This window comes from Dama dama, chromosome 29 (assembly GCF_033118175.1).
Source record: "Dama dama isolate Ldn47 chromosome 29, ASM3311817v1, whole genome shotgun sequence".
NCBI classification, from domain to species: domain Eukaryota; kingdom Metazoa; phylum Chordata; class Mammalia; order Artiodactyla; family Cervidae; genus Dama; species Dama dama.
The window spans coordinates 51,202,175-51,218,538 of record NC_083709.1 but is presented as its reverse complement, the minus strand read 5'-3'; the positions used below and the strand labels follow the sequence as shown (position 1 = coordinate 51,218,538).

At 48.6% G+C, this 16,364-nt stretch overlaps 1 protein-coding gene across 1 annotated transcript; it reads left to right on the top strand.

Moving 5' to 3' along the window:
- The first annotated feature begins 2,697 nt into the window (after nucleotides 1-2,697).
- DMRT3 (doublesex and mab-3 related transcription factor 3) lies at nucleotides 2,698-15,994 on the top strand. Its single transcript, XM_061132470.1, has 2 exons — nucleotides 2,698-3,148; nucleotides 15,027-15,994. Exons 1-2 carry the CDS (start codon nucleotides 2,698-2,700, stop codon nucleotides 15,992-15,994), a joined length of 1,419 nt encoding a protein of 472 aa, XP_060988453.1.
- Nucleotides 15,995-16,364: the final 370 nt, after the last annotated feature.

Here is a 16,364-nt window from a genome sequence, read left to right as displayed (position 1 = left end):
TTCTGCTGGGATCCCATTATGTGCTTGAATAAACCCTTTCTGCAAACAGAAATGGGACTCAGGGTTGTCAGGTGTTGGGTTACAATAGACTTTGAGGCAGGGGACATTTTACCAACATAAATACAAACCTGTCCCTATAGGGAGATGTTGTCAAATACTGGGATATGGAAAACATTCCCATCAAATATGAGAAAAGGATTATTGCGCTATATCAAATGAGTATTTAGGTCTCAGCCCCCGATGTGCACTGGAGTGAAACGGGGCCCCGGGGACCAAATAATGCAAGACTGTTTGAGTGGCAAAGAGGTAGGGTGACTAGGTGACTGAGGGAGAGTGGGTCGCCTTGTAGAAATGTCCCCCAAACCTGGTGTTGAGCTCTGATACTTTCCTTTAAAAAAAAAAAAAAAGTTACTCTCAGGTTTCTTATACTCCTGGTTTTGCTGACAATTTATTTGAAGGAAATCTGGGAGAAATCTGGCTTTGAAAAGTTTGTGGTCTCTGCATTCCCAAGAGATTTAGAGATTTCAGTGCAAAAGTTCCCAGATTCAGTGTCATTCTAGGCCTTCTATGTGTCTCTCACTGTGAACTTCCCACTTCCAAGCCTTGGGCCACCGCGCTGCGGGTGACCCAGGCCTCCAGTCCTGAGAATTTCTGGAAGTTCCTCCCAGTTCTAGTGCCTTAAGGCTTGTTTTCCTCTGGAAGTTTGGGAGGAGACATTGATGACATGGTGGGGGTAAGGAGTAAGACTAAGGGGTCTGTGCCCTAAGCAGTTTTGGAGGCAAGCCTCCCAAGGTTAGCAGTCTCTTGCTGGGGGTTCCTTTCTGCGCCCCACGAGGTCCACAGGTCTGAAATGGGGAGGGTAGGGGGCAGCCAAGGGCCTCAAGGGAAACATACACAATCAGGTTCGCTTTTTAACCTACTCCCCTCCCAGAATCGCCCTTTTAGGTGGAGGGTTGGCTGCTGGAACGCCTCGTGGTACTTGAATTCACAGCACACACACGGACGTTTTCGGGTTGCTTGTTTGCTTCCAGAGCAGTGCAGAGTAAAGCTGAGAGGCGCCGACCGGTTGACCGTTTCAGCCGACTGGTCTACGCTCCGGATTCGCATTGGATTCGTGCAGACCGCCAAGAGATGAATTAAGGGTGCGCTCTCTGAAGCCTGTCAACTGACTGCTCCAGGATTGCTATCTCCCCTCTTCGCACTGAGCCATTGTGCTACCCTGCGCCACAGGAACCACTGCTTTTTATTTTTGTTTTCTCGCATCAGGGGAGCATCTCTGTGCGTTTGTGGAGGTATTCTGCTATAGGCCAAACCCATACACACAAGTATCACTTTAAACAAAGTTTTATGCTGTCATCTTGTGCAAAGGTCCTCTCCCACCCACCCGTACCCAAAGACACTGGGGTGGGGGGATGGCCCCATCCCTTATTCAGAACTAGGTTGCTGAGTCCGTGGGCATTTGAATGGGGTGATGCGAGACCTCCGTTTGATCTCTCAAAGGCCGTTGGGCAGAGGGCAGATCATAGGCGGTAACTTTGGGGGCGCTAGCGTGGCCCCTCCAGTTGCTCTCTGAAAGTTTAGACCCAGTGCTTAAACACAAACTCCAAAAGAGCACTTGCCGGCTTTTCAGCACAGAGACTTTATTTTTTTTCCAACGTGGAGGTGTAGAAAAGTAAACTGCGCCACAGAGGGAGGAGCCTGAAAAACGGGTCGTCGTCTTTGGACCAGCAAGTTTTCGAAAGCATTTTCTTCTGCAGCGGCAAAAGGAAAAAAAATGTTGCAAAAAGAAATCAAGAAAGCCCCCATTTCTCGAACCAGTTCCGATGCCCTACCCCCAACTCCTCCAGCCTGTGGCCGCAGGGCCTGGCTCCCCCCGACTTAAAACCTCTTCTCGCGCCGGGACCCTAGTGCACCCGCAGCGCTCAGATAGGTTCCGGTTCTCCCCGAGCCGTGTTTCTGTGGTCCAGTGTGGGAATGAAAGCCGCCTTGGGCCGAGTGCCGCCAAATCGGGCCTGGAGGGAGGGGGGAAGAGAGTTGAAGGGGAGCTGCCACCCGCCTCGCCCAGAGGCACCCTCGCTCTCCTCCGCGCCGGTCCTCCCTTCCCCGCCCCGAGTGCTGCAGTCCCTCCGGTGCAGGCTGGGGAGGCGCGGGGAGCCTGGAGGAGGGGGCCGTGAGCGCCCCCGTGAGAGGGGCCCGGCGGCAGGTAGCAAGGAGAGCGAAGCAAGGGACTCGAGGGGCGCGGGCAGAAAGGAAGGAGGCGTGGAGTGGAGTGGGGTGGAGTGCCAGGAGACCCGGACCCCGAAGGTGGGGGTGGCGGGGGAGGGAGGAGGGGGAGGGCGGCGGAGGACGTGCCGGCCGCTGTGCGCGCGGGAGCCGCAGACGAGCCGCCTCAGACCTTAGCTGGAGCTCCCGCCGGCTCCCGGCACCGCCGCCGCGCCTCGGCCGGGGAGGACGTGCCGGCCAAAGGAGCGGCGGGCGGAGACTCGGCCGACTCGGGATTGGGGAAGCGCCGCCGGGAGCCGTAAAGACGGCCGCGGCCCCTCCAGCCCCTCCGAAGCGCTCGAGGCCGCCTGGACTGCGGGAGCGAGCACTGCGCCGCCCGGAGGCCGCTTTGGAGAGGGCCTCTCGGCCCCGCCGTCCCGCGGCCCCGTACCGGCTCCCGCCGCCAGCTTGCCAGCTCTGTCGGGGCCCCGGGGCATGAACGGCTACGGCTCCCCCTACCTGTACATGGGCGGCCCGGTGTCGCAGCCGCCGCGGGCGCCCCTGCAGCGCACGCCGAAGTGCGCGCGCTGCCGCAACCACGGCGTGCTGTCCTGGCTCAAGGGCCACAAGCGCTACTGCCGCTTCAAAGACTGCACCTGCGAGAAGTGCATCCTCATCATCGAGCGGCAGCGGGTCATGGCGGCGCAGGTGGCGCTGCGCAGGCAGCAGGCCAACGAGAGCCTCGAGAGCCTCATCCCCGACTCGCTGCGCGCCCTGCCGGGACCCCCGCCGCCGGGAGACGCGGCCGCCGCCCCGCAGCCGCCGCCGACCTCGCAGCCGTCGCAGCCGCCGTCGCGCCCAGCCGCCGAGTTGGCTGCGGCCGCCGCGCTGCGCTGGGCCGCCGAGCCCCCGCCCGGGGCGCTGCAGGCGCCGCTCGCCAAGCCAGGTAAGAGCCGCGGCGGGGCCGGGCCGGGCTGGCGCCTGGGCGGAAACACTTGGAAGCAGCTCTGGAGGCTTTGGCCGGTAGGCCCGAAGGCGAGTGTGGCAGGAGTGGGCTGGGCGCGACCTTACCCCCCAACTCCAGCCAAGCCGGTCCTTACTCCCTGGCAGAAGCGGCGTTCAGTCTGGACCCGGCGAGGCAGGAGGTAGAACCTAGGTGCCCTCGGGAAAGGCGCCTCGGGCTCGCCAAGTGCCTTCTCTAAGTTTAAGGGGACAGGTGGATAAAGAGGTCGAAACAGGACCAGATTAAAATCCACGCGGGCGCACACACCGCCAGGCTTTCCGACTGTGGGCTTGAGAGGCCTCGCATCTGGAGGTTGGGACGGGAGGACAGAGAAGGAGCCCAGGCCCACGGTTTGGCCTACTCTGGGCGACTTTCTCTTTCTCGGCACCCGGTAGCTGGAGCGAACCTGAAGCCTTTCTAGTAGTCTGCTGTGGCCTCCAGCCTTTTGTAGTTTGTTGAAGGAAACCCTGTTTAGAAGCAATAGTAGAAAGGGACTAGAAAGACTCCCAAAACTTTTAGCGGGGACTCAATCTGGTGCACCCAGAGCCAGCCAATTCCTTTTGCAGAAATTCAGGTCCTGTAACACCATTTCGCAGGCAGACCTTTGCAGTCTGTGGTTTTAAAGAAAGACAAAACCTGACCTACAGTGAGGAAGGCCATGCCTGGAGATCCCTTTCGCCAGTTCTCGGGGGCCTGGGCCTCCTCCAGTCCGCCTTCTCTCCTTCTCCCCCTCCTCTGCTGTGTTCTAGAGAGCAGGGATCTGCCCTGAGTCCTGGAGCTGCATAGATCCCCCTACCCACCTTTCTATCCGGTTCTGTCCTTCAGGCCACCAAAACCTTGCACACCCCACTGGGGCCTTTCCTCCTGGAGACTTACTAGCTTGCGACTGTCCTGCCCAGCCCAAGTGCTCTTTTGGTTTTTAACCTCTTGGAATTCAGTGGACAGGTGTTTGGTGTTTCCCTTTCTCTGGGGCAGACGTGCACAGGAAAGAATTGCCATCTTCTCAGGGAGAGGGTTGAGAGGTATGCTGGGACTCAGAAGTGGAAGGCTTTGGAAGGACCCAAGCCGCCCTGTGGGTGGAACTAATGGGAGAGCTTCTGCCTACCCCTAATTGCGCCCCTCCCACCCCAGTGCAATACTTCTGGTTTCTGGAGAGAGGCTTTCTGGAGCGCTGAACTGCTGGGTGGAGCCGGGGACATGCCATTTTGGGGATGAGCTGGTGGGCTGCCCTGCAGGCTCAGTTCTGCTGCCCTGTTCCTCAGTTATGCTCTGCACACCCGACCTCTGAGAACATCTTATGTGAAGAGCAGAACTGGGTGTTTTAAGGACAGAAGTGGGTTCACTGAACGTGGATTTTGTGACTGTTTAATCCGAGGTAGGATATAAGCCTTTTCCTGAGTATGTCCACTCACTTCCAGGTGACTCTTTTGTCAGTGTGATCTCTTCATGTTTTATAGGTTTGCCATAGAGGAGTCAGAGGGGCGGGGAGAGAAGCTTCTTTTTGTTTTTCTCTGTTAAATTAGGGCAGGTAACTAGGTGAGTTTTGTCTCAGTTCTCCAAGTTGATCCATGCCAGTGACTTTTCTGGACCTCCCCATTTCCAGTTCATCTGTCTCCATTTCCCCCAACTCTCGGGCAGGGCAGCGTTTGTGATAGTGCAGGCAGCACCCCCATAATAGTGCATTGGGTTCTGGGGTCCCTGTCCAAGAGGGGGTTTCTTTCACACCCTGTGCTCTTCACACCTGTTCTCTGGGATAGCCAAAGTTCACCTTTTCTAAAGCTTCCAAACCAAAAACAGCCCTGAGAGGTGGGGAGTGAGGGCAGGCAAAAAGGCAGAGCAGCAGCTGCAGCTGGAGAAAGATACAAGCTTGGGTTTTTTGCACTCGCTCTCTTTCACCGGGAACCAAGTGTTCCAGGAGAGCCTGAGCCTTTCAAATCGAAAACAAGTAATTGCCAAGGAAAATAGGATTTGACACAAGAAGAGGTTGGAGTGATGACTTTGGGGGACTAGACTGTCAGGGACCAGCAGCTCAGTCTCCAACTGGTCCTGCTGTGTACCTTGCACATATTATTTATGTAACTTTTGTTTTCTTCTTTCAATTGGTTTGATCGCATAGTTCCATTTAACACCAACAAAAAAGCCAGTCACCAGTTTGATGATGATGAGAGAGGGCAGGAAAGGACTAGATAGTTGTTTTCCGTTAGGAAGGAAGGTGTACAAGTGGATCAGTTCTATGCAATGCTTTATACAGAGAAAGCCCATTTGGGATTTAAATTAGGGAAAACTGCCTGGATGGGACTACTGGTTGCTGTACGTATTGTTTTGCGGTTGTTTTTTGGATGTATTTGTATGTAACATAGCATGCGTATTGAGAAGCCTGTTAGATGTGGTCCTGGGCAAGTAGCTCACTACTTAGGGAAGTGAAGCACTATATGAATCATAGGCCCACATGTACAGTAAGTTCACAGACCACTGGTGGGTGGTGGTGGTTTAGTCGCTAAGTCCTGTCTGACTCTTGTGATCCCGTGGACTGTAGGCTGCCAGGCTCCTCTGTCCATGGAATTTTCCAGGCGAGAATACTGGAGTGGGTTGCCATTTCCTCCTCCAGGGGATCTTCCCGACCCAGGGGTCTGACCCATGTTTCCTGCACTGCATGCAGGTGGATTCTTTACTGCTGAGCTACCAGGGAAGTCCCCGCAGACCATTAGGATTCTATGAATATCTGCTGGTGATTTATAGAGATTTGTTTCTGTGGGATTATGGAGATTTTGTTCAAGTACATAGCTGTGGAGACATTGGCTTTTTTTATTGGCTACAAATGCAGGTGCAGAAACACACGGTATCTTTCCCCCTCTCCAGAGATCCTTAAGAAAAGCACATGCCCTGGAGAAGGGAATGTTTGTTGGGCAACTGCTGGAGAAAAAGCACCTTGTACAGCGAGCAACATTAATACCAGATCCCAGCTTTGTAGTTGGAAGAAATTTATTTCCCAAATTATGCTTCAGATTCTTTAAAGGAACAGGAATTATATTATCTAATGATGTATCATGTTTAACATCCTTTTAAAAGTGGCAGTGGTTTTAAGAAGAAATTTCATATTCTCAGATTATTACTTTTAGCAATAGATTAGAGCATTTTTTTTTTTTTTCCTTTTAGAGAGTACATTTCCCCTGCTGCTTGACTGTCATCTACGACTGGCCTGGAGTTAGTAGATTTTGATGGAACCTAAAATTCTAGTCCAAGCTTCTTTAAATCTATCCTGTTGATTCGTTTCTCTCCCATTCCCTCTTAGTCCTTCTCACTCCCCTCCTTCCCATCATGAAAATATCTTGGGAAGCTTGAACATCTTTCAGCTCTTAGTCTATCTGAGTCAGCAGCTTCAACCAGCCAAGCCTGCCTCTCTGGACTGGGCTCCAGAGCTCAGGAAAGTTAAGGGTCATGACCAAGGTGGGAAGCTAAAGTTACATTCCTGTGTGTGGCTCCCTCCCCCCCGCATTCTCCACTTCTTCCTGAAGAGTGTCCCGGGTCTCCTTGGGCTGAGAGAGGACAGGTCTGTGGTTATTGACTTATGCTAGGTTTACCTCTGCCATCAAAAGAAATGTGTGAGCAAGTTTTAAAATTTCTTGAAGGTAAAGAAATCGAAAGCATCACGTTTGATTAGGAGTAAGAGAGCAGGGTTAAGAAAGTAGGATCTTCTTTCCTGTTTATTTCTCCTGAAAAGAAGTGGAACAAGAGACCTGTCGGGAGGGAAGTTGGGAGATTTCAGAAAACTGCCTTTATTTTATCTTACCTTCTGGCCGGCACTTTCTCACATCTTGGAGCTTACTCTGGGTTTTTCAGTCCCAGCTTGATTAGGTCCTGTTTTGTCAGCTTCCTAATTTTAAATTTTACTTTTAATTAAAAAAAAAAAAAAAAGACACACACACACACAAACACACCTGCACGGATCCTGAGTGTGGGCAGAGGCCAGGGTGGGAAATGCTCTGTGACCCGGGGCTGGAAGCACAGGAGATGTGGTGGGAGACCTCACAGTCTTTCATGAAGGGTACCTAGGAACTTAAAACAGGGTCTGGTTACTTCATATGTTTTGATTTGGGGCGAGGGTTTTTTTTTTTTTTAAGTCATAAAAACCAACCAAACGAAAAGGAAGACGCGAGGCTGCTTGGTCTCTTCCGAGCCTGACCTGTGGCCGGCTCCGGGGCAGCTGCTCCGGGGCAGCTCCGGTCTCTCCCGGCCAGGGGCCGCCCTGGCTCCCCGGCCCGTGCGCCGAGCTCGGCACATGCGGGTGACCGGTGGGGGAGCCCGGGGCTGGAGCTGGGACAGACGGAAGCCCCACAGCGGCCGTGGCAGCCGCGTGCCTGTGGCTGCCCTGGACCTCTCCCCCTCGGACCTTGTCCATGTCCGGGGCACCGCAGCCGAGGCTGCCTCCTTCCCCAGCTCCTTCTGCGGGAGCGGGGGGCGCTCAGCCCCGCCGGCAGGGCTCACCAGCGGCCCGCTTGGCCCTCCCGGTTCAGCTTCGCCTCGCCTCTCTGCTCTCCGCTACCCGCTCCCTCCCTGCCGCCTCCCTGCTTCGGTAGAGTGCCAGATTTAGCAAAAAGCCTGCAAATAAACACACACACAAATAGGACGTCAAATACTGCACAGGGCAAACTTCTACTAAAACATTCTTTGTTTTTCCTAAGTGCAGATTCCACTGGGCATCCTGCGGACGATCTTATCTGGCAGCTCCAGCCTGGGAGGCGGACCAAGCCCCATTGCCCTCCGGTGGGCCCTCGGGGTGGGCGTAGCTCTGGCTAGTCTCCCGGGCCCCTTTCTCCCCGGGATTCCAAACTGCCCCCCAGAGGCTCAGAGAGGCGCTGGTGTCCATCTTGTGGGTCAGAGCACTGGGAGGAGGGACCCCGGGGGCATTTTCCACATCTGAGAACCAGAGTTTCCCTGCCTTCCAGGACAGAACCTCTCCCCCCCACAGCACACCCCTCTGGGTTATAAATCTGGCGGATAGTCCTGTTCTCGACTTACACAACCAACTTTTCTTTTCCCTGATGGATGAACTCCCGAGTTTAAAAGATTACAGTAATCACAGGAGGACAGTGTAAATCGAATCTGATAGCAATAGCTTTCGGGGAAGGTCAGGCTCAAGTGAAATGTTACCAAGCAACAGGCATTTTGTTTGCAAAATACAATCAAAGAGCATTGATGAGAAATTCTTCACTGCAGCCAGTCAGCACTTTCAGCTAACAGCTTTACAGAGGGAAAGGGAGTAAGTCTTCATAAATCAACGTGCCTGGAGGACTCTGAGCCCCTTCTGGGAAATGTACAGAATCCAGTGAAAACCTACTTGCCTGCCTGCCTCCCCTTTCTCTCTCCCTTTTCTCCTTCCATTGGCTTTTGAACCTGTTGCGGCCCCTCATCCGTTAGTCACTCAGGTCCTGGACCGTGTCTCGTGGCATATGGCTCTGATGGCAGGTTGGGCCTTGCATTGGGGTTTGCATGGCCTCTCCTGGAAGGGGTTGAGGGGTTCCCAAGTAGTGGAACGCTGGCCCTTGCAGGCCCATCACCTTGGGATCATGTCACATAGCGTCCAAGAGTCCCATGTGGCTTTAGAGAGTCACCCTCTTGTTTGAGCCCTGCAAACCACTGTCCTCTGAAGAAACTGAGGGGAAACTAAACCATAACTAGGCAGGCTTTATTTTTAATTTTTTATATCTTATTATACAGTTAAACAACTGTAAGAAAATCAGCACAATCAACTGCTGAATAACAATATTATGGAAAACTTAACATTCAAATCATTGGTTTTCTAACACATCTCGAATCTCTTTTTATGCCAGTGACTAGGCAGACATACATTTTACAAAGCTGAGATCAGTGTTCTGCCCCACCACCTGTAATTATTAATTGTTTTAGTTCAGTGTATGTTCCATTCGTAGCCATTACATGACTGTTTACAACAACATTCCCTCCCATGAATACAGCAATCTGCCCAGCTGCTGGCCTTTGGGTTGCCTGCTGTGTTTCAATGTAAATACGACTCATTGCATAGGTAACTTGGAAATTTTGCAAAATGTTCATTAGTAAACAGTAAGCCTCTCAGTGGTCACAAGGTAAATGCTTTGATCATCTCTGTATAATCACCTAGCACAGTGCAAGGGCACATGGTAAAAGATTTAAAACTTGTTAAATAGACAACTGAATGAGTAGCTAGCTGCATTTTTATAAGTACCAAACATACTTGTATATTTATAGATAATTTCCCTCCTGCTTCTTGAAAAATATTCCTTTCAGAGTCAAGAAAGAGGTCAGAACTAAGTTTTTGCAGCGTTTACAAAGTCCACAGTTGCAAACCATCCTTCCTTAAGTCCAGCCCTTTCTAAATCAATGTCTGCCAGAGTATTGGTCCCCAGGAATCATCTTTATTTCTTCTATGTTATTAAGTCAGTGTTGTCAATGATTTTAAAAAGCATGACTGTTTACTTTTCATAGGTTTTCCCCCCACCTCAGGAAAAAGAGGAAAGATTTTACACTGACATTCATCCCCTGCTGTATGCTAGGCTTTTTATTCATTGGGTTTTTTATGGTGAAGCACTTCTAGTGCAAGGTAACAGAAAATGTAAAAAGCGTGTCTCCTGTTTGACTTCTGATTGGGCAGTGGTCTTTTTTGAAAGCCCCATCCAGCCAGGACTTCTTCCCTGCCATTGTTGTGAGATTTGTGTGCTTTGAAAACAACCCATCAGTAAACAGTTATTTAGAGGTGTGTTCCTCAAAGCTCATGTGAACAGATGAGGATGTCACAATCCCATGTTTCAAAATGCGTGACATGATTTCAAACAGAAAAAAATTAAATCCAGTGACTTTTGCACTGGCCAGCAACACTCCCTATGCCAGTGCGTTTTTGTTTTTAATTCTGGATGGATGCTGTATTTTGTTTTTGTAGATATCATTGGATATAATGGGTTAAAACCCCCTACATCTCAGTGAGGAGGGTTTTTCATTTTTCTGTGTCTTGAGCACAGTGTCTGTTTCGTATGTGTGGTAGACTTTCTCAAAATCTCTGAAATAAATACATGGGGTTTTTGTTTTTTTTTTAAGCTGCATTTTCATATGAAAAAAAAAAATCCACTAAAGAAAGTTAAAATTTGCAAACTGTAATTTTAGATTGGAAGTCTTTTTTGTGTGAGTGTTCATTTTCTGTCCTTAAAGTCTTGTACCTTCTTTTGGCACAGACATATTTTTGAAGTTGGTTGAAGTTGGTAGCAAATGTTTTCCAGAGAAAAAAATCTCCTTCTTAATTGAGTATCTACTTTCAAAAAACATCTTTACCCTTGTGAAGAGTTTATTTCAGGGATAGCTGTGAGTGTTTCTGCATCATGAAAAATATGAAATTGAAGTGTGAACATCTAGAAGATTTTTAAATGTCTAGATGTTTAGCTTTAGAAATAGCAAATTGTATCACTTTCAATAACCAGTTTGCAATAGCAGATGAGTGATTTCTTTCTACTAGTCTAGCAGTTTTTGGCGCCTGTATATTAGGAGTAAAAATACTATCAATTGAAATATATTCGTACTCTTTAATGTTCTAGGAATTAGGGTGTCAGTTTCAAGAAGAAAGAGGTTAAAACATTTGGAGAGTATTTCATTTTTCATTTTGCTACTTGGCAGTTTCACATTTCTATATCTCGAAAAGTCTTTGTATTTTAAACCAACAGGAGCATTTTATAAAGTTCATTTGGAAAAAAAAATCTAGAGATATAAAGAAACACCTGTTATTAAATTACACTTTATCACTGGGCCCAAGATTCACCCTCTATAATTACTTGTGAAAGTCTGTATTTATGACAGAATAATTTACAATACTTGTAGTTTAGGTATAACAATACTACCAACACTTGATACCATGCATTTGCAGGGATCGTATATTCTGCCCTGGAGGCATTGTTGCTGGGTAAGGAGTTATTCTTGGTATAAGGTGAGAGCCTAGTCTTCCCTTGCCCAGTTTTGAAACCCCAGTATCCCTGGATGTTGACTGGGATTGTTTACCCAGCGCCTCTTAGCAGGACTTTACATGGTGCTCAGGTGTGTGGATGGCATAGGTGTGTTCCACTCACTGCTTCCTTCAATACCTTCTATCTTCCCACTGGATATGGTGTAAACTGGGCTGAACTTGGTTGGTTGGAATGTTCTGAATTTGTAAATTTGATTCCTGTGACATCATGTTAGATTTTCTCACTTTTTGGCCATAGCCTGCACACCCCTTAGAGAGGCAGATCAGCCCAGAAATCTGCAGAGAGAGAGTGTGGACAAATCAGTACAATCCAACATCACTCTCTGAGAAGTGACCACAAGCGCTTGCTGCACTGGGGATGTCACAGTGGCAGGTACAAAAGGTGGCACAAGAAAATGCAGAAGAGACTTTATGCCGCCCAGTGGTTCATGACTGGTGGACAAGCTGCCGACCAGAGATGATTCTACTGTGGCCTGTTCTGCAGATCAGGAAAATAGGGTCAAAAATAAAATTTCGTATTGTCTGATTTATAATCCTGCCATCCAATATCCAGTTGTTTGGAACAGTACATCCTTTACCGTCTTGAAAAAAATACTACATTTTCTTAATGGTAGATATGGCAGATTAGCCAGAACATTATTCCTTAGTTCTCCTTTGGGTAAACTTGCCCTTTAAGTCACTTCTTCTGTAGTCTGAAGCATTCTGTGGAAGAATGAACTTGGTGATAGACCGAGAGACATTTTTCCCAAATGTCTTCAGTGTCTGCAACTGATCCAGGGTGGGGGAAAAATTACCTTTTAAAATGGGAAGTTAGGTTCACACACTGCTTTTGAAAGTATGCTTTTGAAAATATTGAAATATCAAAATTAGAGCTTTTTAAAAAAATTTGTTATCCTTTCTTTTCTAGAAGAGCCAGCTGTTTCTTGCTTTAAAACAATCTCACCATCCCTTATATTGCTGTAACACTTTGTATCATATTTCTTTCACTTTTTCATTGTAGTAAAATACAGATAACATAAATTTTACTATTTTAACCCGTTTTAGGGATGCAATATAGTGACATTAAGTAAACACATTCATAATGTTGTGCAGCCCTCACCACTTTACATTTTTAGAACTTTTTATCATCCCTAACTGAAACTCAATACCATTTAGACAACATATCTCTGTTACTCCCTCCCCCAGTCCCTGACAACAGTGTTTTCCTTTCTGTCCCTGTGAGTCTGCCTGTTCTAGGTATGTTATATAAATGGTATCATAGAATGGTTTTCCTTTTGTGTCTGCCTTATTTTACTTAGCATATATTTGTGATTCATCCACATTGTAGCATATGTGAGAATTTCATTCCTTTTTGACGCTGAATAATATTTGATTATATCTATAGACCACGTTTTGTTTATCTGTTCATCCATCACTGATGGATGCTGGGTTTCTCCCAACCTTTGTCTCTTGTGGATAATGCTGCTGTGAACATTTGTGTTCCGTGTGTGCATATTTGCCACCTAGCAATTTTTCCCTGGCTGTGTTTGCTTTCTCCCCACACATGCATCTCATCTTCCCAACTTGGTAATAAATTCCACAAGTTAGGGGCCAGTCTTACATCTTCTGATGTTTTCTGCCCTCGGTGTCTTGCAGGGTACAGTGATAAAAGTACTTGATGCTGATAATAATAGATAATGAAAGTTAAATAAGAAAATTGTTTAGAGAAGCACAGTGTTTAAAGCCTTACTTTATGTCCATATTTCCCCCGGGAGAGTATTTGACTTGTTTTCCTAAGCTCCAGTGAGCAGAGGCCAAGATCCAGTTGTGCATTGAGTTCAGTGCTGAGTTAACATACTGTTACTGTCTGCTCATTGTCAAGTGTTTAATGATAGAGTAACACCAAGAGGTAGGTATAGGGTCATGGGTCAGGAAATTTTAGACAGGTCTACCTGCTTACAATATGAACCTGTGGAAGCTTTTCTGTTGCTGTTTTTCTCCTTGGGATCAAAGACAACTACCACATTAACCCAGGAGATGAAAACTGGGTCACCAATCCTAGGATTCTGCTGAAGAGAATATGTCATATTTCTCTTGCAAAAAGGTCTCTTGTACATATCCCGGAATTGTTACAGAAAGCAAAAATGGCTTCATTCCTGTTGACTGAAGATGGTCCCCACACTGACACCTGATATTTTGTATTGGAAAAAGAAGCAGTTTAAATGCAAATTTGGGATAGGTATGAATTTGTATCAGATTTACAGTTGAAAGTTTCACCGATATAGTTTAAGGATATTTTTTTTGAAGTATTTATTTATGCTTAGGACATATTTATTGGTTTGTAAAGAATCAAAGTTTTGTCTTTCAATTATAATTAAGGTACATCGCATATTAGAAAAAAGCTCACAAGAGGGTCTTTGTTTAAGGCTTTTGAAATAAACAACAACAAATAGGAGGAGATGGATTTTAGATGCTGCTTTGATGAAATTTCACCAGCTGGCTCTCTACACATCATGAGGTGTGCCCAGAGAGGAGGCGACAATTAGGCTATTCAGACAGGGGCAGTGGAAAACACAGGCCAACCGGTTGTTTACAACTTGACAATTGGGTCATTAATAATTTCCATCTTCAGATCAGTTACGTTGGCTCCGAGTAGACACAGCCAGTATGTGTTTTAAGAAAGATAAAAAATCCACTTGTATATAACTTAATAAAGAATATGCTTCTTTATTCTAAAGGTCTCTTAGAACTTAGTTCTGCAACCAAACCAGTCTTTCTTACTTCTTCCTTCCTTTCTGCCTCTTTAGCACAGTCATATAGCCCTCGTCAGGGGGTGAGTTATGTCTTAGACCAAAATGTTAGATTTACAACCGGTTTACTGGTTTACTTCACAGCAAAGCTCTGCTTTATTTGGGAAGCTTTGTTTCTCTCTCTCTCTTTTTTTCAAAAACATAGTTCAGGAAGGTGTCTTGAAGTCCATCCTATACGCTTCTCACACCCCAGGTCCTGGAGTTACGGACGCGTTGTTTCGTTGGTAGGTCTTCCTCCCTGGCAGTTTCATAAGCCTTCTCCAGGCATCTGTTTCTCCCTCTCTGCATCCTGTCCCACACCCAGGTCTCACAGCTGGTGTTGCTTCCCCTCTGGTGCGGGTTATAGGCAACCAAGTCTTCTGGGACCTCGAGTGGCCTTTTAAGAAAGGTTTCCATGTATGGAGGCTTCTTTCACTCTGGTAATCATATTGCCTTGTTATTCTACTATCCTGATGAAACATACTGATGACTTATAACATATAACACATATATGTATGTGTGTGTGTGTTCACATATAACACAGAATCTGCCTAGAGAAAATGGTTTTAAAATATTAAAATTTCCCTTGGGTGTATGGGTCATGCACCAGCTATTGCAGCTGTTGATGTCCTTTGGTGGCGCTAGCCCCCTCATTTGGAGAAGAGGAGCTAGAAAACAAGCCCAAGTTCATTTTTCTGTTCTTCCCTGGATGGTATTTATCCCCAGTCTGATCTGCATTTAGACTGTTACTGCTAGATAGCTACATCGTCTTTGGTTGTGGTTCTTTCCTCACTGTTTTGTGTTGAAGGCAAGCTTTCCTGCACAGCCCATTCTGAGAAATCACTCTGGTGTCTAGATCCTTACTTACAGGGTTTGTTCATTTTTTGCCATATGCTAATGACATAGTTTGGGTAATTTTCCGGCTTGCAGTATGTTATAACCCACAGAGAAGCAGTTCCCCTTGCAAAAAGGGCAGGTAGGGCCTTCTCCTGAGCACATGTGTTCTTTGCACACCAGGAGAGGATTCAACCAGCTGTTCTCTGCTTTTCAGATTTGACAGAAGAACGACTTGGGGACGGCAGCACCGCTGACAATGCTGAGACTTTCAGCGACAAAGACACGGACCAGAGGAGCTCCCCAGATGTGGCCAAAAGTAAGGGCTGCTTCACACCTGAGAGCCCCGAGATCGTGTCAGTGGACGAAGGGGGGTTCACGGTCCAGAAGAACGGGGCCAGCTCAGAGAGCCGGCCCGACAGCCCCAAGTACCCCGGGGAGCAGAGCCACCTCCTGATCGAGGGCCCCTCGGGGACCGTGTCTCTGCCGTTCAGCTTGAAAGCCAACAGACCGCCCCTAGAAGTGTTGAAAAAGATATTCCCCCACCAGAAGCCCGCGGTGCTGGAGTTGATCCTCAAGGGCTGTGGGGGTGACCTGGTGAGCGCTGTGGAGGTCCTGCTCTCCAGCCGCTCGTCCTCCTCGGCCGCTGAGCGGACTTCTGCTGGGGAGCCCGAGGGCCTGGTGCTGCCCTCCAACGGGCACCTCTTCGAGCACACCTTGAGCTCCTACCCGCTCTCCTCGTCCAAGTGGTCCGTGGGGTCGGCCTTCAGAGTCCCCGACACGCTGAGGTTTTCTGCCGACTCCACCAACGTGGTCCCCAACCCCCTGGCCGTGCCCCTGCAGCACCCGTTTCCCCAGCCGCCCCGGTACCCTCTGATGCTGAGGAATACTCTGGCCAGAAACCAGTCGAGCCCCTTTCTGCCCAACGACGTGACGCTGTGGAACACCATGACGCTGCAGCAGCAGTACCAGCTGCGTTCCCAGTACGTCAGCCCCTTCCCCACCAACTCCGCCAGCGTCTTCAGGAGCTCGCCCGTCCTCCCCGCCCGCGCCCCCGAAGACCCTCGGATCGCTCTCCCCGATGACGGGTGTCCCATGGTGTCGAAACAGCCCATTTACACCGAGGACGACTATGACGAGAGGTCTGACTCCTCGGACTCCCGGGTACTCAACACGTCATCTTAAGGCGCCGCCCGGTGGGGTGGCCGGGTGGCGTGCTCTGTGCGTTTGAACCCTGCGCTCCTCCCCTGCGGAGAGGCCACGGCCTGTGCACACCTTCTCCTGCCGTGTGACAAAGTGACCCTGCTTGAGTCTAGACCTTAGCGATAAAACACATAACTTATTTAATTTCTTGCACTTCACTGGAAAATGCCAAATAGCTTTGCTCTGTGGCTTTAGTGCTGAATGTTGGTTGTCAAAGAGAGTCTGATGCTAAGAATGGTCTGGGGAAAGCCTTGGGCCCATGGAAGATGTCTTTGGGCACATAAAGCCGAAGGTCGGCCCCACCCCTAGACTCAACCTGGAATCTTCAGTAACATAGTGTACTTGAAAGCAA

What these genes read in the sequence shown, in the direction of transcription:
- DMRT3 (XM_061132470.1), top strand. Translation starts at nt 2,698, where the DNA reads ATGAACGGCTACGGCTCCCCCTACCTGTACATGGGCGGCCCGGTGTCG. An exon ending in GGCGCCGCTCGCCAAGCCAG is followed by an intron (nt 3,149 to 15,026) that starts GTAAGAGCCGCG and finishes TCTGCTTTTCAG; the next exon opens with ATTTGACAGAAGAACGACTT.